The following is a 20,906-nucleotide window of genomic DNA, read 5'->3' as shown; positions in this document are numbered from 1 at the left end:
ACCAAGAAACCTTCTGTATTTCAGCTAAAGAGAAAATTTAAGCAATGGCCTAACACAAATTTTCAGATGAATAACTTCACATAACTTGTTCTCATCAATAACCTACAAAAATAAAACTTTACACGAACAGCACATAAGCAAGATTGGATCTGCACAATAGGATAAAAGGATAATTGTGAGATAACTGAATGTAATGTGGAATTAAATGATTTACATTGCCATTAATGTGGCTGTAGTTTAGTGGTAAGAATTCCACGTTGTGGCCGTGGAGACCTGGGCTCGAATCCCAGCAGCCACAGCTTTCCTTTTCTTTTTTTATATGGTCTTGTAATTGAGATTTTTAGAGCACCTTTATTGCAGGGTTTTAAAGAGTTTTTAGGAGAGGGATGACCCACCAAAAAGAAGAAAAAGAGAAAAAAAAGTTGCCAAGAGAGAAACTTGTTCTCTGCATTTCTTTGATTATTTCGCGGGTTCCACGACATGTGGCGCCCGCAATTGGTGCATTTTTTTTTTTTTAAATCCGAAAAAATAATAAAAAAAAAATTAAAGAAATTTAATGGGTTTCTGTGTGTTAATGGTGGTCTTAGTATTAAACAATACACTGCTGGGCCTATGTATATTTATATGGTCATTTTGTTGGTTTTCTGCTTAAGAAACATTGGCAACGCTGGGCCTATATATTTATATTTGTAATCTTCCACTAATCGTTAGGAGGAATATGTGGATTCGACCCAAAAAATCAATGGATAAAAAGATTTTGCTACGAATATGAATTTTATCTTTTATATTTTTGGCAGTCTTCTGTCTTTAAAGTTTAAACTAATCCGTCACGTTTCTTGTTTGGATATTGGATTAAGTAGAAAAAGATTTCAAAGTTGTGTTTACAGACTGTCCTTTTTTTTTTGTTTGAACAGACGTCTGTTACCAATTGTATTATTGGATAAACCCGTAAAGTAACGTAGATAAGTAACGTCCAGTCAGCAGATTCCCCATTCTTAGAAAAAATCGAAGTAATTATAGAAGCAGAATTATGTAAATAAACAAACACAAGATACGATAAAATTTCTTCATTTCACCCTTAATCCTATCCTAAGATCAAGGAAAAAAGTAAAACATAATATCTGAATGACCAAATTGAAAACAAATAAGGTAACATATTGAAATATACCATACATTAAGGACCCGGTTCATCCAATAAAACAGCACTTTCAGTAGATTTATTATTCAAATAAAATGAAGAACGTGATGGACAAACCTGGATTATCTGTGGAAGCATCACTATTCGATAGAGTCAATATCAACAATTTACAAAATATGGAAATAAAATATCGTGGATACAAAGAAATGGATTAAGTTTGAATTAAAACTTTTAGACCAAAAAAAAAAAAGTTTGAATTAAAACATTAAATACAATAGTTATCCCCAAAGTAAATCATATCGTCTTCGTAACGGATTGACCCTCCTCTCTTGTATAAATACGTGTCGCATCTCATTGAGTGTTCATATCAAACATTAAACTCTTTACCACATCTTTTCATTGCTCTCTCCGTCACAGATCTTTGAGCTTTTAGAGAAAAGTTGAAACAATGGAGTTGGATCTTACACCGAAGTTGCCGAAGCAAGTGTATGGAGGAGATGGAGGCTCGTACTTTGCATGGTGTCCTGAAGAGTTGCCAATGCTTAAAGAGGGTAATATTGGAGCCGCAAAGCTTGCTCTTGAGCAGTATGGCTTTGCTGTTCCTCGTTACTCCGATTCCCCTAAGGTTGCCTATGTTCTTCAAGGTTAGGCTTCCTTCTCTTTTTGTCCTATCTTGTTCACTACTTTGTGTGATTCATTTAGTTTAGTATAAACTAGATTCTAACCCGCCCGACTGGGCGGGTGTTATTTTTTTCAACAATTACCATTTATAATTTCTTTTGTTTTGGATATGTCGTAAAACTATTTTGTAGGTGTTCCTATATGTTAGAGTGTGTTCATTTTGTATCCTTGTTTGATATATAATAGATAGCGACATCTTTTTTTAAACGGATCATCTATTCTATTAAATTTATTAATACAATTTATTAACTTGTATGATTATCTAAATGACCACAATAAAAATAAATCTAAAATACAAATTTATATTAGTTTTTGGATTTTCATTTTAATCACATTATATTGGGTTATCTTATTGACATTCTTTTATAAATGTTATTTTATTGACTTTTTTTTATAAAACATTGAAATATAGAAAACATTATTAATGAAATTACCACTAATGGAGAATTATATATATGTATATAGCATAATATAGTATATCTTATAAGAAAGATATAAAAATTTGTTAACAATTGGCCCATTTAAAGGAGAAACAAAATTAAAATCCGTTTTGATAGCATATGGCCTGTTCAATAATAATTGGCCCAATTAGAAAGCTAACTAATTAGCGTAGGAAAAAAAACTGTTAGACAAAAGATCGACGAAAAAAAACAGAACGATACTCTCAATTAGGGTTCTTTACTCTCGGAGAAATCTCTCTACTTTTTTCATTGTTCAGATCAAGATCAAGATTTAAATCGTTTAATGATTCATCATGCAATCAATGGTGAAATAGTATGCACAGAGGTATTTTTTTTCTTTATTTCGAAGCTAAATCCGTACGGATTGAATGGTCTTAATGTCTATCTGTGTCTAATAGTTTCCACTGTCTGCACTTTCAGATGAATATGATCAGTAATAATAGAGATCGAAGATGTGAGTTGAAGATCAGTCTCGATTGGGGTGATGTGGGATGTAATAACATAGAAGCAACCGGATTAAGCACAAAATGGATCATAACATGATCAAGATAAGGAAGATTAAAACCACAATCAAGGATATATAACAGAAAGGTAACAGCTTATTTCTCTGTTTTGTATAAATATAGATTTGATTAGATCCTATTTGATCTCTGTTTCTACTATGGTTTAAGTATGATTAAATTTCTGAACTGGAACTTTGATCTCACTGTATTTAGTGTTCTGTTTTGATAAAGAGCTAGTGTCGGGTATATATATATGGAACCGTATTTTGATCAGAAAGTATGATCTGTTTTTTTCTCTTTAATTGTTATATGTGTCGTCTTGCTTCTGTTATCATAGTTGAGCAATCATTGTTTTAGTATAGTAGGTGTTGTGCGTAAAGATCTTAAAGTGTGATGAGCTTATTATAATTTGATTGAGTTTATTATCATTGTGGAATATCACTGTAATCGTTTCTCTGTGATTGTATTCTTATAGTAACGGACGTTAGTGATAAAACAAAAATATTTTTGTATTAGTATCTGGTGTGATATAGTTTTCAATATATCCTTTCGTGCATAGCTAAATTGTATTAAATTTTTGTCATTTGGTTTCATGATATATACAATGGTGGAGAGGCACAGAAAAAACAAAGGTTTACAACCGAAGAAGAGCATTACCATACTTCTGAAAAGAAGGTTAGTAATTTTTTTTCTTTCAGTTTTTAAGTAATATGATCAATGATAGGAATTATACGATATCTAATAATGATTCTTAAGAGTCGTAATAGAGAAGAAACGTTTGAATGTAATATTTCCTTAGTTGTGATTGTTGTTTGACTCTTTAAAGAAAAAACTGAACTTGTCTCAAAAATGAACAAATAGCATATTAAAACGTAAAAACACATAGCATTCCTTCTTCTCGAGCATAACTGCAAAAATAAATAATTACATTTTAGAACCATATTTGTTTATAAAGATTCAAAATAAAAAAAAATGAATATGAAAGGATACGTAAAAGAAGGCTCAAATAACATACCTCACCACTCTTACTCTTCATAGGTTGCTGAAAACTTCTTTGAAAACAACATTCATAGTCTTTTTCTGAGGTTCACCATTTTTGTCAACAATCAAAAGCTTCAACCCTTTTTTTGATGTGACCCTAGAAATAGCCACATATAACTGTCCATGAGAAAACACTGGTCTAGGTAGGAAGATGCCAACTTCAGAGAGAGATTGCCCTTGGCTTTTGTTGATTGTTATAGCAAATGCAACTGCCAAGGGCAATTGCCTTCGACGCATTTTAAAAGGCAGTTTTGTATCAGATGGTGTAATCAACAATCTTGGAATGTCTACTATATTCCCAACCTTATCTCCTGTGATAATCCTCGCTTGCACCATAAAATCCATGAGCTGAGTAATCTGTAATCTTGTTCCATTCATCAACCCTTCTGCAGGATTAATATTTCTCAGAACCATCACAGGACAACCAACTTTGAGTCGAAGAATATGATTCGGCAATCCAGACACTCTAATGCTGTTTAGAAAATCTTGACCAAGTCCTTCGTCACGGCGAGATTTTTTATCACTCGGATCAATACTATCTGCACTCAGATAAATTTTTTCCTCACCTGAAAGTTTAAACAAACACGATTAGTACTACTACATAAAAAAACTCAATTTGTATTATAAATAGGAATCGAATAAGTTACCATGTAATTTATCCAACATGTAATCATTGATCACATTGACATCCTCATTAGTTGGACATAGAATAGCTCTTTCCTGGAAAAACTTTGCCTCTTTTTTTTCTTGTAACTCTCTGCAATCTCCATAAACTGCTTTGCTGATGGCTTCTATAGGATCAATAGAGTCACTAATCAAAAATTCAGGAGGAATTTCGATCTCAGCTGCACCATCATTAGGCTCTGCAAGTTTACCATCACCAACTTTTAATATCCACTCTGAAAAATCCTTAAGTTCCTTTGCTTCTTCAACTGACAATCCACCAGAAAACAATCTCATGTTTTTTGTTAGCCTGAGCACTTTGCAATGCTCCCAAAGATATGATGAATTCATCGAAGCCAAAACAATTTCAGCTCTACCGCCCCTGGGAATTACTGGGAGAACCTGCCTAAAATCACCACCAAATACAATGACTTTTCCACCAAAAGGGTTATTGCTCTGCTTCCCAATAATATCAGACAAACTTCTATCCAAGGCTTCAAAACAATGCTTACTCATCATTGGTGCTTCATCCCATATTATGAGTGATGCCTCTTTCACTAAATTAGCTTGATCTGTTCCATGAGATAATGTACACGAAGAAAACTCATCTGGACTTAGTGGTATACCAAATCTCGAGTGAGCTGTCCTACCGCCTGGTAACAATAATGAAGCGATCCCAGATGATGCAACGTTAAGAACAATATCTCCTTGAGATCTAATAGCTGCAGATAGTAACTTCCAAAGAAAAGTTTTTCCAGTCCCACCAAATCCATAAACAAAGAACATTCCCCCTTTTCCTTCATGCACAGCACATATGATTTCATCATATATTTTCTTTTGCTCACCAGTCATCTTTGGCACATCTCTCTCAAGTGTTTCGAGCAGCGTGCTTTGATCATAGCTTCGCTCATCTACAATCAGTACGTTTGAATCACGAATGCTAGTCATTGGTACCTTTGGCATTGTATCAAATCTTTCTAAAGATGTCCCGTTACGCCTTAGAAGCTTCTCAATCTCCAGTAATGTAAACCTCTTTTTATCCTCGTCACTTAACAGTAGCCCTACATTAAAAACACATATTAATTTAAAAATCAGAAACACAAAAACATCGTACATGTTTCTATGTTGTAAATAGTTTAGTATAATATAGTATTAACCTGGTCTGTTCAAAAGCTTCCTCCTGTTGTATTCAATATCTTCAGAAAGGCACTCCCATGTTGATTCCCAAACCTTCTCTGGCATTGCTAAGCTGTCATTCATTAGCATAGTAACAAACACTTGCCTCATTTCACTGGCTGAGCCATCGTAACTTCTTCTCACAATATCATCGATGTACTCTTTATCATCATCTAGTAATCCTCGAGCAAAACATGCTTCTTTGTAGCTAGGATAAAGAACACCTTCAAACGTTTTTATGTCATCATAACTGGTAGGGCCTTTGACGATGTTCAACAACACACGCAAATAGTATGCAGCTTCCTGCTTACGTGGAGCATAGTTAATTCTCCCAATGCTAAATCCTCTTTTCCTTCTCTTGAACATCTTATGACGCTTGTCATATGTATAGAAATTAGGAATCTGGGCATAAGTTAAGGTTCTAGCAAAAGAATCAACTTTATTCAACTCAAACCAGGCTAAGAACATGGTATTCTGAATGAGTTTGCGACTGATCACTGCATTCATCTTGTCTTTCCCTCTAAAAATGATATGTTGTTTCCCAGGCAAATGAAAGGTAAGCTTCTCAACTGCACAAGATCGATAATGAATTGGGAACTTAAAATTTCTCCATGCTGCTTCACACACAGAAACATATCTACAAAACAAAGAATAAACCATGAATATACATAAAAATAATGTATTTACTATCATTTAAATAAGAAAAATACCTGCAGTCAAAGAAATCTTTAAATTCATCCTTTTGGGGTTTAACACTTCCTGGCGCAGTTTCGTGATCTGGATCAGTGTTAGTTGGTTCTGAAGTCCCCTCCGTGTTAGATACCACATTTGGAACCATGTGATCTGGTGGTTCCACAACAACGGTCACACGATCACTTCCTTTCGTAATGTACTTGAATAAGTACTTGATAGATCCAGCTTGGTTGCACCACTCAACATTAATATGAGCCCGATAAAGAAGAGAGAGTTTCTTGTTATAAGGAATAACAGATCGATTATCCAATCTCACACCATTCTTCTCCACATAACGATCTTGGAGTTCTCTTCGCCGATAAACTGGAAATCCTTCTCTATTAATAGTAGTCTTCTCTGAAAATGATTTTGGGTACAACTTTGAGCATTTCCCATTCTCCATACACGGACAGTTCATATTAGCAGCCCCACATGGTCCATGAATCATTGTATCTTTAATGATATCATATAGCTCTGGCTCTTCATATTTATCAGGAATTTCAGCTGAAATGATATTGTCAATGTCGTCTGTGGTGGGAAGCTTGAACTTAGGATCCATGAATAATAGAATGTGAGCATGTGGTAGACCACGTTTCTGGAACTCAATAGTGTACATAGCTGAAACATAAAACAAAAAAAATATAAGAATAAGACTTATATACGTTTAAAATGTAGTGTAAAAGAAGTGTAATGGACAAAAGATTTAACTCACATGAAACTGTCTTCCCAAGAAGGTTTTTTTTGATTAAATCATCCATGAGTGAGTCAAGTTTCATCTTGAACATTCTGCAAATAATGTCCGCTCTATCCTCGGCCTTTAAATTTCGACTCTTAAGATATCTCGTGATCTCTGGCCACTTTGGATTACATGTGAAAGTGATAAAAAGATCAGGAAAGCCAAAATGCTTACATATGGCCATGGCATCCAAGTAGTTGTTCTTCATATATCTAGGACCACCAGTGAATGAAGCAGGCAAAACAAATGATGATCCTTGATCGTGCATGTCTACTTTTCCAGCACTCTCTGACTCTTTAATGGAATCATAACTATCAGAACGCAAAGTAGACTGATTTAGCTTAAGATAGCGTAGGCGGTTAGACTCCATAGTTGTGTAAGCATCCACAATAAATTGCTGATACAATCGTCTTGAATGTAGGAGAGTGTGAGACTCGTTCTTACGCTCTTGCATACGAAATGCAAAATATTGTCTCATACTGATCGTATCCTTCTTAAGCTTCTTTGTAGCTGCAGTCACACGTTTCTTGATCCCAAGTCTGAAACCATCTTCTCCATAAGTGAATAGCAAAGGGTATTGAAGTGCAAAATAAGCCGCATGTATTTCTGAAATCCTTTTCAACTTTCCTGAATTTAGTTGTAGAACGATATCCCTTTTATCCATGTCAAGATTAAAATCTCCAGGAACAAGTGCAGCAACTTCTGATGCTGTAGGTGTGTTATATGTCCTCCCATCAGTTACTCGATCACTAACAATCCTCATATGATAAACATCTTCAGGCTGCATCTTAAATCTGTCTTTTGCTGATCTAAATTGCTTAACATAGGGATTGACTTCATCTAGCATTTTCATGAGAAGTTCAATGATCTCCTTCTTAAGATGGTCCTTCTTTTTACCTTCATAAGTCTGCCCAGGTTTGCTGTAAAATTAATTAAGCAGATATTTAGTCAATGCAGCCTTACAAATAATGTTAAGTAGTAGTAATTGAAATGAAATTACCTCAAAGCATTAGCTCTATTTTGGATTTCATTTTCAGTGTCAACAATATACATCTGTCCAAACTTCCCCTTTGTACCATCTTTTGGGGTTAAGCTTCCCATTAAATGATAATTCTCTCCTTGGAGTTGGAACATAGGTGGTCCTACGCCTTTTTGAACAGATCGTTCACATTTTCCACCAATTGAAGTGAAAGAGAAAATCATGTTATAAGCCCTGATGTTTTTCTGAAAATGCTTGCTTAAAAGATCATTTCCTTCCAAAAGTTTTTTAAGAACTTCTGGTGGTTCCTTTAGTAAGGGCAGCTGCACAGCACCTTGTAGACAACAAAGTGCAAAGGTAGGAGTACGTGTATTCCTACGTTTGTTGACTCGTTCATTGTACCACATCATAGCACCACAATATGGACATGTATGTGTAGGATCCCCCTCATCTCTGTATTCTGTATATTTTAAAAAAAAATTTAGATGATAAAACAAAAATGCAAAGAGCAATGAAAGTTAAATCACGTAGTGACTATATGTCATTACCAACGACTTTTGGCAAAGTTTTTTTTGATTTTTTCGGTGCTGGTGACCGAAATACTTGTTCCATAATAGCTGCTAGTGATTTTACTCTTTGATTTCGCTGATCTGTATCGGGATCAACAGAAACAACATCTTCTGTTTCTGAGTCTGAATCTTTACTTTCCTGTGAACTACAGTCCCAATCTTGATCAATATTTTCATCTATTGTTCCTGCAAGAAAAAGACTACAGATTAGTATACAGATAATAACAACTCATTTCTTATAAAATTGGTAGAGCAGAAATCCATCAACACATTTACAACCTCCGTAATCTGAATCACAATCTGCTGACATTTCATCTTCTTCACTTAGATCAGTCAATGATCCATCAGTAGTTGCTTCAATTGTCTGTTTAGATGAATCCTTGTTTACATTATCAAATGAAGATGATATATTGGTAATATCTTGCAAAACAACTCTTGGCTTTTTTCTTTGCATCCTCGAACTTGTAGAACCCTGTTTGGCTGGTAAACAATATGTAAGAACATGTTCATTTGAATTTAGAGCTGAAGAATTTTATACATTTAATATCAGAAATCTGAAATTACGAAATTCCAACTCACAAGCGATCTCAGTGACACAACTCCTCGGAGCTGGTGTGCCATCACCTTGGTTTGACATCAAATGAAGACCTTTATAATAAGTTTAATATAGTTAGTATCACCAGAAAAATTCTTGTCGATTGTTCATTAGAACTTACCAAGCACGCATTTGCGTTTGTTTATTGGTGTGGTTGGTGTCAAACTTGACTTCCCTTTTGTGTTCAACGTGACTTGCCTTTTGTGTTGCTCATGTGGCTTAGTAATGGTAGAAAACTGTCTATATCCAAGATCTTGAAATAATCTATGAAAAATAGATCGTATGGATACCATTCTGTTGATGCTTGTTGGAACAGATTGATTGGAGTTTTGTTCATCTCGTCTGCTATCACTGCTAACTACTTTTCGTTTTTTTGCAGGAGTCAAACGTGAATGGCCAGAAGGTTTATCAGGATCGCCTCTTTTTTTCTTCATAACTGGTGATTAATAAAGACAATGAAGGTACTGACGATAGCAAACAAATGTTGGTTAATACGAAATAATGCAGAATATATAGAAGTTTCACCTGAAACACAAAACTCTATCGTGAGAAGAGAAGCTGTAGTTGGTGAATTATCAAACTCTGTTTTGGTTTATAAGAAGTTACGTGTGGGATGAATGTTCAGGGAATAGCCCAAATCAATGTTCAATTCTGTATATCTTTAGGAAATCTCTTTTCCCACATTTTAGGCTAGTTATTGATCAGTTGTTATAATCTCTTTTTAATTTAGATCTAATAATATTGGTGTAACTGTACCAAAAAATCTGACACCATCTTGTCCAATTTTTCACACACGTGATTTTCTCATTTTAAGATTAGTGCTCTTTTTGACCAAAAAAATGATTAGTGCTCTTTTATTTTATAACTAATGTAAATTGTATTATATTTTATATCCTTATACACTAAGGTGAGCATTATGGAATTACGGCTGGAACTCACATATTTACATGTTAGCGGTAGAAGTGGCCTGTGGTTTCTGCTTCTTCACTTTCTGAGCTTCCTGCTTCTTCACTCTCTGGATGTCTGAGGTACGGCTTGGCGGTGTATAAGGTATGTATCTAATTTCTAAGATACGATGAAATTTAAATATAGTTATTAGAGATAATGGTATTTGCTTAAACTTAGAATTTGCTAAGTTGATGGCTAGTTAAGATGGGAATATTGTGACTCAGATTAGAAAAGTTATTATTTTTAAGTAAATGAGGATTCATTTATAATTAATGTTTACTTTTTTCATTGCGAACATTAGTCTAACATGTATAGAAAAAGCCAGAACTTTATTAATAAAATAGATTAAAAACGAAAAAACACCAAACAAAACAGCCGAAATATAAAAATAGAAGCAAATAAATCCAAATAACTGAAAAGAAAATCCAAATGAAGAAACAACACTGCAAACATAACCACCAAACTTCATCACTTCAAATTGCCCATGACTATTCTGTCTTCGATTTCTCCACCTTGATTAACTTGGTGCACAGTTTCTTTGACGATGAAGTCATGTCAGGCAGATTATCATCTTTGCGTTTGGAGAAAGGGGTTGAACAACCTTCAGAAGTTGAGGTACTGTTCGGATCTGACTTCGAAACCTAAATAATAATAATAAATAACTCATTCTCAATAAAAATAATAGGTCAATAAAATAAAATATCCGAGTTATAACAAATTAATTTAATAGACTATTAACCTCGGCAGCGGAGATCATGGAGGAGCCTGGGCTGATAGCAGACAATGATTCAGAATGTGAAACTGCATTGAGAAGTGTATCTCCAGACCAGATTTGAGAGACCACAAATATATCAGAACCGTTAGCCACATTATCATTTGCCAATGAAATTCCAAAACAGAATGATTTCCCAACTAATTCTCGGATTGGTTCTGGTAGCACCTCCGGATCTTCAATCTGAGTTTAAATACCATAAGAACAAATTTAGTCAAAAACTAAGTTTATCAGTAAGATAAAGCTAGGATATTAAAAGTGTATCTTTACTAACAATATGTTTCAGTAGTACCTCATCATATGACCCATCCCATAGGTCAACAGCGTTGGTTCCGACTATTGCTTGAGCTTCAGTATCCAGCAACAACAACTTGCATGTACCAGAGTCATCTTGCACGACAATATGCAGTTTGTATCTGCACAACATAGTCTCACACATTAGACTTAATATACTTTTACTGTCAATTAGTATTCACATCTATATTCACAGAAATGTAAACCGAAGTCATGTATAAACTTACTTTGGAGACACATTGGTCACATTAGAACGGCAACGTTCGCAACGCCATAGAGGTTTATCCTTCTGATCATTCCAACCAATTTGTGTGGCACGTTTGTTGCACCTATCATGACCAAAATAGAACCAGCCCCAATCTGTATCTATTGCTTCAATAGAAACAATGATTTTGCAGTTTTCTACCTATAAACAGAATTAGTCAAATATTAAAATAGGTGATTATATATTGTACTGTAATGGATTAAAATATTTAGTATAAAAATCGAAAATAATTATACCTTCATGGCCATCAATATTTCCGAGATTGATTTGATTTCAACTTCGTTCCAGTTTTGTTTTGGAGCCTTGATTGCCTTACCATTAGGATTTTGATCGAAAAGGATAAGACCAGTTTCATTTTTTGGCAACCTATGTAAAAATAATATAATTATTGATCACTTAATTGATTTTTTATATCTTATTAGTAGATGGAAAAAGTATTGATACTTACAAGCTTCTGAAAGTCTTGACTTCAGGCAAGTCCGGATTGATCAGAACCAGAGATGTATCAAATGCATTGGTCATTTGAACTTCACCTACAATGAAGAAACAATAAAGTATTATATAAATTCTCAACAGTATAATACTATTATAAATTGCATATATTACCTTGATAAAATCCAATCTTCGCGAATCTGATAACCAAAATCATATTGGGATCATTGTTTTCTTGAACATAAGCTTCAATTTGTTCAGCAAATGATCCCCACAGACAACACGCAATCGTTTCACCCCTGATACAGTTAGGCATATACAAAAGAGTTAGTTAAAGAGAAGATCAATTAACGATCAGGTGCAGTATATAAAATAGTCATTACTTGGTGTCACGGAGCCGGAATTCAACTTTTTTCCTGTCCTTCCCTTTCACTTGAACAGTCTGAACGTCTTTAAGGCTCTCAACTTGACCGATTACTTCTGCAATAATTAACAAAAATACAAAAATATTGATACCTTATAGTAAAGAAATATCATTGCAATGTTAAATATAGATGGTAAGAAATCTTAACCAATTAAAAAGTGTGAATTGATACTCCCATTCCCAGCATCTTCATAAGTTGCAAAGGTGAAGAACATGTCATCGCAATGGTAATCTGAATCCGCAATCTTTGTTTCGCCTGTAATAGACATCTTGAAAGGATGGTTGGTTGGTCGGTACTGACCAGTTGCATTTGAGAGTGAAAAGTTGGTAACCAGGCGCCATACTCCCAAAGGCAAGTCACGTTGAACACGAAACATGTGATCCTTCTTGCACGAGCAATGAATCTTCGTACCCTGAAATTAAAAACGATTACGTTAATCTTCTAACACAAATAAAGGTACATTAAATATCATTTAAAAGATTAAAGATGATATTCACCATTTCATCAACCAAAATCAGTTCCAGTGAATGACCAGCATAAGTGGTATATTGCTTCCACGAATGAAGAACCTTCACTTGGATACACCAACCAGTTTTGTATGGTTTGACATTCTTGACCAAGGATACACTCTTGTTCGAAGACATTTTAGTGATTTAGATTAGAGTGATTGAGATGTGAGAATTACATGAGACGTATGTTCTATATATATTGGTTTTCAAATCTCTAGGATACCTAGATTTTAGGTAACTAAATGATAAATATATTTTCGATTTGTTACACTTTCCGTGAAAAGCAAGGTTAATAAATAATAAATCTTTTAAGATAATAATGACTTACGTGATTTTAGGATAGTTTTAAAAGGACGAGAGATTTAAGTGTGATAAATACAAAACGTTAAAATTTGGAAATTAGTAAATGATTGGTGTGGAAGATATCTATGAATATTTTTGTTCTAACGTGATTTAGTTAAGAGAATATATATGACGCGATAAATCAGTAACAATTTTTTTTCAGTTTGAAATGTGTTTCTAGATTTTAGGATAGTTATAAAGAGAAAAGATCTGATCTTTAAATACAAAATGCCAAAGTATATTCTTTAATATACCGTAAAGTATTAAATATTAATTAAAAATAAAATGTTTATACTAAAATAAATGAAAACAATATGAATTTGACATAAACAAATAAACATCTAGATATGAAATAAAATTATTTATATGAAAAGATGTAAAAATAATAAATGTGTGTTGTTTGGTTTGTTTCAAGTGACAAAGATGTTTAATTAAAAGGTCATGTGACATCACCTTGGTTTGACATCAAATGAAGACCTTTATAATAAGTTTAATATAGTTAGTATCACCAGAAATTTTTTTGTCGATTGTTCATTAGAACTTACCAAGCACGCATTTGCGTTTGTTTATTGGTGTGGTTGGTGTCAAACTTGACTTCCCCTTTGTGTTCAACGTGACTTATCTTTTGTGTTGCTCATGTGGCTTAGTAATGGTTGAAATCTGTCTATGTCCAAGATCTTGAAATAATCTATGAAAAATAGATCGTATGGATACCATTCTGTTGATGCTTGTTGGAACAGATTGATTGGAGTTTTGTTCATCTCGTCTGCTATCACTGCTAACTACTTTGAATAAATGAAAACAATATGAATTTGACAGAAACAAATAAACATCTATATATGAAATAAAATTATTTATATGAAAAGATGTAAAAATAATAAATGTGTGTTGTTTCGTGTGTTTCATTTGACAAAGATGTTTAATTAAAAGGTCATGTGACGAAAATGTTTAATTCATGTGACAAAGATGTTTTATGTGACGAAGATGTTTAATTAAATAATTGAAGTCACGTTAAAGTATATTAAAGGGTCCACTTTATTAGATGTTTAATTAAAAGGTCCAATATGACTTCTAAATGGTAGATAAAAATTGTACTTCTCTTTTAATAGGGAAGATTGAGTGATGATTATTATATAGTAATTGATAAGAATAGTGGTTAATGTCGCTGATGTTTATACTAGAATCTGAGTCTTATTTATTTGTATCCACGTCTTCACGTTTACTCGTGGATTCCACTAGGGCATTGTGAGCCTTGTGGTGATGGTGCTGCGCTACATACGGAAACCTTAGTGAGATCTGACAAGACAGGATGACTGTGCCAATGGAACCAAGCACAAGTTTCTGTGAACGCCATCATTGACCAAGAACTCTCAGGAACACAAGGGCAAAGCGCACAAGCAGCACAACATAGAGCCAATCATTGATTCTTTTAGGCAAAGACCTGTATCTATAATCCGCAGACGCAACAATCATCAAACCGGGCCGGAACCCGGAAGTAACCGAAACACATCCACAAGAAAAAATAAATTTATGGCTCTGTGAACCTATTTTCTTACATAATCAACAAACCAAATTTTTTTGTCAAAATAAAACAAAATTATCCTTAGGTATGTCACACTAAATGACTACTAGTGACATTAACCAACGCGTGTTGGCCTAGTGGTAAAAGAACTCTGGCTGGAGTGTTCGCTCTGGATTCGATCCGCGCTGGCCACGGAAGTTTTTACATGGGTTCCTATCGCCTTCCAAACCACTTCGCGTAACCAGGAACCCTTAAGTAGAGGCTTAAAAATCCTGTAATGGCATGGGCTTAGGCCCGGTGGGCTAGTCGATCACGCTTAGTGGTCGGATACTAGATTATCAAAAAAAAAAAAAAAAAATGGTTTCTTCTCCAAAATTCATCTCAAGTTTTTTTCTTCTCTAAAATAATGTGCATCATATATTATGGCTAGGCATAAAAACTGGATCTCTAAAAAGGCTTTTAGCTAAATGAGATCCATACCAAAAGAAGAAAAAAGAAGAAGAAGATCAAACTAAACACGTATCGTTGACAAATTGGGCCCAAATAGACCGTCACAAAATTTCCACAAGAAGAACAAATATCTCTTTTACCTCAGCACTAAGTTTTCTTCTCCTTTCAACTTGCAGATCTTTTCGCACACAGACACTTGCATACATACACATTCAGTTATGTAAAATTGCCGACCTCAGAAAGGAAAACACTTTGTGAACCAGAATATAGAGACCAGAGAGAGACACGACAAGCAAACAAGAAACACAACTTTACATCTCTCTCTCTCTCTCTCTTAATAGTCTTTCATTACATTATCTCTTCTCTTTTTTCTAACCTCTCATTTAATAAACAGAGCAGAAAAACAGAGTCTTTCATCTTCTTCTTCTGGGGAGAGAGAGAGAGAGAGCTCTAACAATGGCGAACTTGGTCTTATCCGAATGTGGCATAAGACCTCTCCCCAGAATCTACACCACACCCAGATCCACTTTCCTCTCTAACACCAACACCACCTTCAAACTCAGACCATCCCCTTCTTCTTCTTCCACTTCTCTCTCGTTTCGTCTGAATGGGCTCTCCACTAAGAACTGGGCGTTGAATGTAACCACACCTTTAACAGTCGAGTCGTCTCCTCCTCCAATCGAGGAGGAACACGAAACGCAGAGATTCGACCCAGGCGCGCCTCCTCCGTTCAACTTAGCTGATATCAGAGCAGCTATTCCCAAGCATTGTTGGGTCAAGAATCCATGGAAGTCCATGAGCTACGTTGCGAGAGACGTCGCCATTGTGTTTGCATTGGCTGCTGGAGCTGCTTACCTCAACAGTTGGCTTGTCTGGCCTCTCTATTGGCTTGCTCAAGGAACCATGTTCTGGGCTCTCTTTGTTCTTGGCCATGACTGGTATAATAACAATATTTAAAAAACCTTATCTTTTCCTTGTTTAGCCTCTGACTTGGTCAACTTTGGATGATTCTTCTCACTTTTAATTTGACTTTACAAAATTGAAACGAAGTCTTTGGCTTTTGCATCCCTTATCCCTATCTCTTGGACAGAACTGAGTTCTCACTATCATCATCATGATGTTGCTTGTAGACCAATAGCAACTAGTTACTGGTTTTGTAGACTTTCTTGATCTTCTCTTATAGTTGTCACAATACTCTGTTTGGTTTCAGTGGACATGGTAGCTTCTCAAATGATCCGAGGTTGAACAGTGTTGTTGGTCACCTTCTTCATTCCTCAATCCTAGTCCCTTACCATGGCTGGTTAGTTTTCCTTTTCAAACCATTTTCTTTTTAAAAAAAAAAAAATCATTCATCTTCTGTGTGTAAATAAATGAACTTTTGATTGGTCTGTAGGAGAATTAGCCACAGGACTCACCACCAGAACCATGGACATGTTGAGAACGATGAATCTTGGCATCCTGTAAGTTAAACTAACACTGGCTCTTGTTTTTCAGTCAATGTGGTGTTTGTCTTTTATTTATTTATACTGTTTCCTGTTACTGCAGATGTCTGAGAAAATATACAAGACTTTGGATAGACCCACTCGGTTCTTTAGGTTCACACTGCCTCTCGTGATGCTCGCGTACCCTTTCTACTTGGTAAGAAAAAAAAAAGACTCATCTCTTTGTTGCTGTAATAGCTTAAGCTTACACATGATCAAGTAAATAAAAGGCTCGTGTGTTTTCTTCATCTGTGTTGTTTTCAGTGGGCTCGAAGCCCGGGGAAAAAGGGTTCTCATTACCATCCGGACAGTGATTTGTTCCTCCCTAAAGAGAAGAAGGATGTTCTTACTTCTACAGCTTGTTGGACTGCAATGGCTGCTCTGCTTGTGTGTCTCAACTTTGTGATGGGTCCAATGCAAATGCTCAAACTCTATGGAATCCCTTACTGGGTAATGCTGCCTCTTACTCTCCTCTGATTTGTTTCGTTTTTTTTGCCTTAACCTGACAATTGTTTTTTATTTCAACTACAGATAAATGTAATGTGGTTGGACTTTGTGACTTACCTGCATCATCATGGTCATGAAGATAAGCTCCCTTGGTACCGTGGGAAGGTAAAAATGCAGAGTCTCTGGCCTTTCACTCTTCTTCGGAGACAATGCAATACTTAAGTCTTTCATGTTTCTCTCAAAACAGGAATGGAGTTACTTGAGAGGAGGGCTAACAACATTGGATCGTGACTACGGAGTGATCAACAACATCCACCACGACATCGGAACTCATGTGATACATCATCTTTTCCCGCAGATCCCACATTATCATCTCGTAGAAGCGGTAAGTTACTGAATAAGACTGAGAGATTTTAAAAAAAAAAATTGAATTTCTAACTTTTTTTTTGTGTTTGGTTGCCATTTCTGTTTTGCAGACAGAAGCGGCTAAACCAGTATTAGGCAAGTATTACAGGGAGCCTGATAAGTCTGGACCTTTGCCATTACATTTACTGGGAATCTTAGCAAAAAGTATGAAAGAAGATCATTATGTGAGCGACCAAGGAGATGTTGTATACTATAAAGCAGATCCTAATCTATATGGAGAGGTCAAAGTAACAGCAGATTAAAATGAAGCAAGCAGAAAGTGATAGAGAACTTTTTCTATTTCTGACCAGCTGATTTTTTTGCTTATTAACGTCCAATCTATTGTGTTACTACTACCTCCAGAGAGTTAGTATCTCTGAATACAATCAGATGGAAACGACAAATTTGTTTTCAGTACTGAAGCTATAAATATAAGATACATTGAATCGTCTTAGATTCATCCTTCTTAAGGTTTATATATAGTTTGTATATTGTTGCATGAACAGCCAGAGACCACAGCAGAATAGAGGAACCAAATCAGCAAAAGATTAAACATAAGCTGCAGAATAAAGTTCAATGCTTAAGATATGACTACATATACAAATCTCCATGACACAATTTGACAGAACAGACTAGTTTTCTTATAAGAATAATAATACTCAAACCGTTGCTACACTCTCTTAACTTCTTGGAATCCCTTCTGGCAAATCTAAAGAGAGAGTTTTTGTATGCTTTGAAATTAAAAGGTTAAAAGAAACAAGAAAAAAAGGTTGATTAATATATCGATTAAGACATAAGAACCAGAGTCTCTGGGGGAGATATGGAGATGATGATCATAGTCACTGTCTTCCTTTCTTTGCACAGCAAGGTGGGCATTTATACTGCTTGATGCTCTCTGCTTTGGCGGGAGTGATCTTCACGCATTTCCCGTGGTACCAACGTTCACAAACATCACAGCAAATCCAGAACTCATCTTGTGTATAATTGCCTCCACAGATACCACAGAGAGTGTCTCCATGCTCGTCTTCTTCTTCATCCTCATCCTCGTAGCTCTCTTCCATCAGTCTTGGTGTTGGACTCTTTGTCTGCCCTTCTATTGATCTCTGCAACAGACCCATTTTTTTTGTTTTTTAAAGGAGAGTTTGCAAATCAAAACAGAAAATTAAGATCATATTATTTTATTGTACCTTAGTGCCGTTTCTAGATTTGCTTCCGGAATCCGAGTTTGGCTTGTTGTCTTTGATGGGTTTCCTACCAGTCACCACATCAAAGAGAGTTGGGAGATCGTTGATCAGACTGAATAGCCGCTTCCTGCAATATAAAAGATATGAGTTTTGTAGAAATATATAAACAGTACTATGATCTCATTAGTACCTAACGAAAGAGTCTTTTTGGTCAACATGCAACTTTCACATATCCTTTTTTTCAGCGAAGTTCTTGGGATTCCAATAGTTACTAAAGATAAGTTTCACATGTAACAGTGAGACGGTGAAATTTATCACATGCTTCCACAAAATACCAGTTGTAAGATGTTATAAGACAGAGCACAACTGCCCTTTAAGATAAGGGAGAGTAGTCAAGTAATGACAAAAAAGAATAATCAAGTTCCAAGTTTAAGGCAATACAATAACTAAAGATGCAAGAAAGAGATACTTCAGAGCAGTGAAGTAACAATAATCAAGACGTCGTCCATAGATATGAGTCGAGCCATAATAAACATAGCCTAAGAAAAGAAGAACCATACACAGACATCAAAGGGTAAAAAATAAACAAACTCAAAGACTACCAAAACAGTTTCAATTTTTCTTCACTATATATTTTTATCCTTCAAACAGTTTCATGTCAGGGCTAAAAGAGCACATAAACACAACAGGAAAACAGAAACGGTTTTTATGTAAGAAGAACAAAACCCATTAAAACAAAGTAAAAAAAAATGCAAGACTTGTCTTGATGAAAACTCAAACCTGAATCAAAATTTGTTTTAAAGAGAGAGAGAGAGAAAAGAGACCTCTCGTTGCGGTTAAGGCGAGCACCAAAGTAGAAAGAAACAGAGAGCAACCAACAGTCACTATGGACAGCAACAAGCGAGAGCCAATCTTTCCTCTGCATACCATCTCTAGCGAAATTGATACCAAGAGCAGGCTCAGGAAGCTCAGGAGGAACTTCCTCCGCTGGTAGATTCACTTCCCATGACTCATTCGGGTGTCCATACAAACACAAATTCTCCTTCTCTACACAAAAACCAAATATCTTACAAAAGGGATAAAAAGGCGAGACCTTTCTGCTCATTTATGCTAAAACTGACTTACCCGGATCGCATTGAGAGTAGAAATCATCAACATCTGAGCAAAAAATCCAAAAAAAAAAATCAACACTTTTTTATAAGGAAAATCCAAAAGGCATTATTAGGAAGAAAGATAGAAACTTTCGAGATGGGTTTTGTGTGTTTGAAGACCTTTAGTAAGAGCACGGAGAAGAGCGGAGCGACGAGCGGTGTAATCCTTGAAGATCTCTTCGACGGTGCGAGGGTTAGAGGAAACGGCGGCCATAGATTTTTACAGAGTATGTATGTGTATGTACGGTTTGTATAAGGGTGTAGATCAGTAGCTAGTGGAGAAAGATCGAGGGCTGCATCAATGGTTTTCAGAGACCCGATGTGCTCGGAAGCGGAGAGAGAAAAAGGAGATATAGAGAGAGAGAGTTTGGAAGGAGATGGAGAGGAGAAGAAGAAACAGGAGAGAGAGGGGAAAAAGTTTATTTATTTTTTATTTTATTTTTAATTTTTGGGAGTTTGGTTGCGTCAGCGAAAAGGTTTGGCTATTGAAGATACGTCGTTTTAGGTGAAGTTTATTTAATTGGGAGATCCTTTTTGGGCCGTATGTTCAATTATTTTAGGTTTAGGCCCAAATTAAACCCGTTTTTTTTTCTCGAAATATAATCAAGTACTGGGTTTTGATCCGCGAAGCGTGGGTTTGTTTTTTTTTTTATAAATTTTGAATAAGTTTGTGAAATGAAATATTTTTATTTATTTTTATTGTATTGTTTTATTTTTATTTTTATTTTATAAATGGGTATTTATGTTTAAAATTGAACTTGGTTTTTTTCAAAAATTTGAAGTGGTATTTAAATTTTTTTCAATCAATTTTCACTTTTATGTACCGAATTTTTGAAAGATATAATTTTTAACAGATTTAACTTGTGAATAAATTAATATTATATTCTTTTAACAATTTTATTTATATTGAGAAAAATAAATAATAATAATTATGTGTAAATATTTGTTAGTATCAATATTAGAACTTGGCCCAAATGGCCCTAACGAAAAATGTGAACTTAGATA

The 20,906-nt window shown here is 35.0% G+C and overlaps 3 protein-coding genes, 1 long non-coding RNA gene and 1 other non-coding gene across 5 annotated transcripts; 3 read left to right on the top strand and 2 right to left on the bottom strand.

The window, feature by feature from the left end:
• The first annotated feature begins 226 nt into the window (after window positions 1-226).
• Window positions 227-298, top strand: TRNAH-GUG (transfer RNA histidin (anticodon GUG)). Its single transcript has one exon. It is a non-coding gene; the product is annotated as a tRNA-His (tRNA).
• Window positions 299-2,448: 2,150 nt separating this feature from the next.
• Window positions 2,449-10,406, top strand: LOC130512719 (uncharacterized). Its single transcript, XR_008946302.1, has 4 exons — window positions 2,449-2,605; window positions 2,701-3,458; window positions 9,654-9,735; window positions 10,182-10,406. It is a non-coding gene; the product is annotated as an uncharacterized LOC130512719 (long non-coding RNA).
• A 191-nt stretch (window positions 10,407-10,597) lies between these two features.
• On the bottom strand, window positions 10,598-14,072 carry LOC108859931 (replication protein A 70 kDa DNA-binding subunit A-like). Its single transcript, XM_057010864.1, has 10 exons — window positions 12,908-14,072; window positions 12,558-12,822; window positions 12,369-12,465; window positions 12,160-12,284; window positions 12,002-12,086; window positions 11,790-11,919; window positions 11,516-11,694; window positions 11,287-11,410; window positions 10,962-11,177; window positions 10,598-10,863 (listed from the first exon to the last, which is right to left on the bottom strand). The coding sequence occupies exons 1-10, from the start codon at window positions 13,052-13,054 to the stop codon at window positions 10,711-10,713; spliced, it is 1,521 nt and encodes a 506-aa protein (XP_056866844.1). The 5' UTR covers window positions 13,055-14,072; the 3' UTR covers window positions 10,598-10,710.
• A 1,333-nt stretch (window positions 14,073-15,405) lies between these two features.
• Window positions 15,406-18,020, top strand: LOC108837004 (omega-3 fatty acid desaturase, chloroplastic). Its single transcript, XM_018610087.2, has 8 exons — window positions 15,406-16,171; window positions 16,444-16,533; window positions 16,627-16,693; window positions 16,779-16,871; window positions 16,979-17,164; window positions 17,246-17,326; window positions 17,409-17,546; window positions 17,638-18,020. The coding sequence occupies exons 1-8, from the start codon at window positions 15,690-15,692 to the stop codon at window positions 17,827-17,829; spliced, it is 1,329 nt and encodes a 442-aa protein (XP_018465589.2). The 5' UTR covers window positions 15,406-15,689; the 3' UTR covers window positions 17,830-18,020.
• Window positions 18,021-18,133: 113 nt separating this feature from the next.
• Window positions 18,134-20,325, bottom strand: LOC108862811 (PHD finger protein ALFIN-LIKE 2). Its single transcript, XM_018637059.2, has 5 exons — window positions 20,022-20,325; window positions 19,876-19,908; window positions 19,575-19,797; window positions 18,754-18,877; window positions 18,134-18,669 (listed from the first exon to the last, which is right to left on the bottom strand). The coding sequence occupies exons 1-5, from the start codon at window positions 20,113-20,115 to the stop codon at window positions 18,406-18,408; spliced, it is 738 nt and encodes a 245-aa protein (XP_018492561.2). The 5' UTR covers window positions 20,116-20,325; the 3' UTR covers window positions 18,134-18,405.
• Between the last annotated feature and the right edge of the window lie 581 nt (window positions 20,326-20,906).

This window comes from Raphanus sativus, chromosome 5 (genome assembly GCF_000801105.2).
Source record: "Raphanus sativus cultivar WK10039 chromosome 5, ASM80110v3, whole genome shotgun sequence".
NCBI classification, from domain to species: domain Eukaryota; kingdom Viridiplantae; phylum Streptophyta; class Magnoliopsida; order Brassicales; family Brassicaceae; genus Raphanus; species Raphanus sativus.
Note: the sequence above shows the minus strand (reverse complement) of the source record. Positions and strands in the feature narration are given on the sequence as shown.

Coding starts and splice junctions, on each gene's coding strand:
- LOC108859931 (XM_057010864.1), bottom strand. CDS start 13,054: ATGTCTTCGAACAAGAGTGTATCCTTGGTCAAGAATGTCAAACCATAC. Junction 11,695..11,789: donor AAATATTGATGGCCATGAAG/GTATAATTATTT, acceptor TTCTGTTTATAG/GTAGAAAACTGCAAAATCAT. Junction 10,864..10,961: donor CCATGATCTCCGCTGCCGAG/GTTAATAGTCTA, acceptor ATTATTATTTAG/GTTTCGAAGTCAGATCCGAA.
- LOC108837004 (XM_018610087.2), top strand. CDS start 15,690: ATGGCGAACTTGGTCTTATCCGAATGTGGCATAAGACCTCTCCCCAGA. Junction 16,534..16,626: donor CTAGTCCCTTACCATGGCTG/GTTAGTTTTCCT, acceptor ATTGGTCTGTAG/GAGAATTAGCCACAGGACTC. Junction 17,327..17,408: donor TCCCTTGGTACCGTGGGAAG/GTAAAAATGCAG, acceptor CTCTCAAAACAG/GAATGGAGTTACTTGAGAGG.
- LOC108862811 (XM_018637059.2), bottom strand. CDS start 20,115: ATGGCCGCCGTTTCCTCTAACCCTCGCACCGTCGAAGAGATCTTCAAG. Junction 19,909..20,021: donor TCTCCGTGCTCTTACTAAAG/GTCTTCAAACAC, acceptor TTTTTTGCTCAG/ATGTTGATGATTTCTACTCT. Junction 18,878..19,574: donor CGCCTTAACCGCAACGAGAG/GTCTCTTTTCTC, acceptor TTTATATTGCAG/GAAGCGGCTATTCAGTCTGA.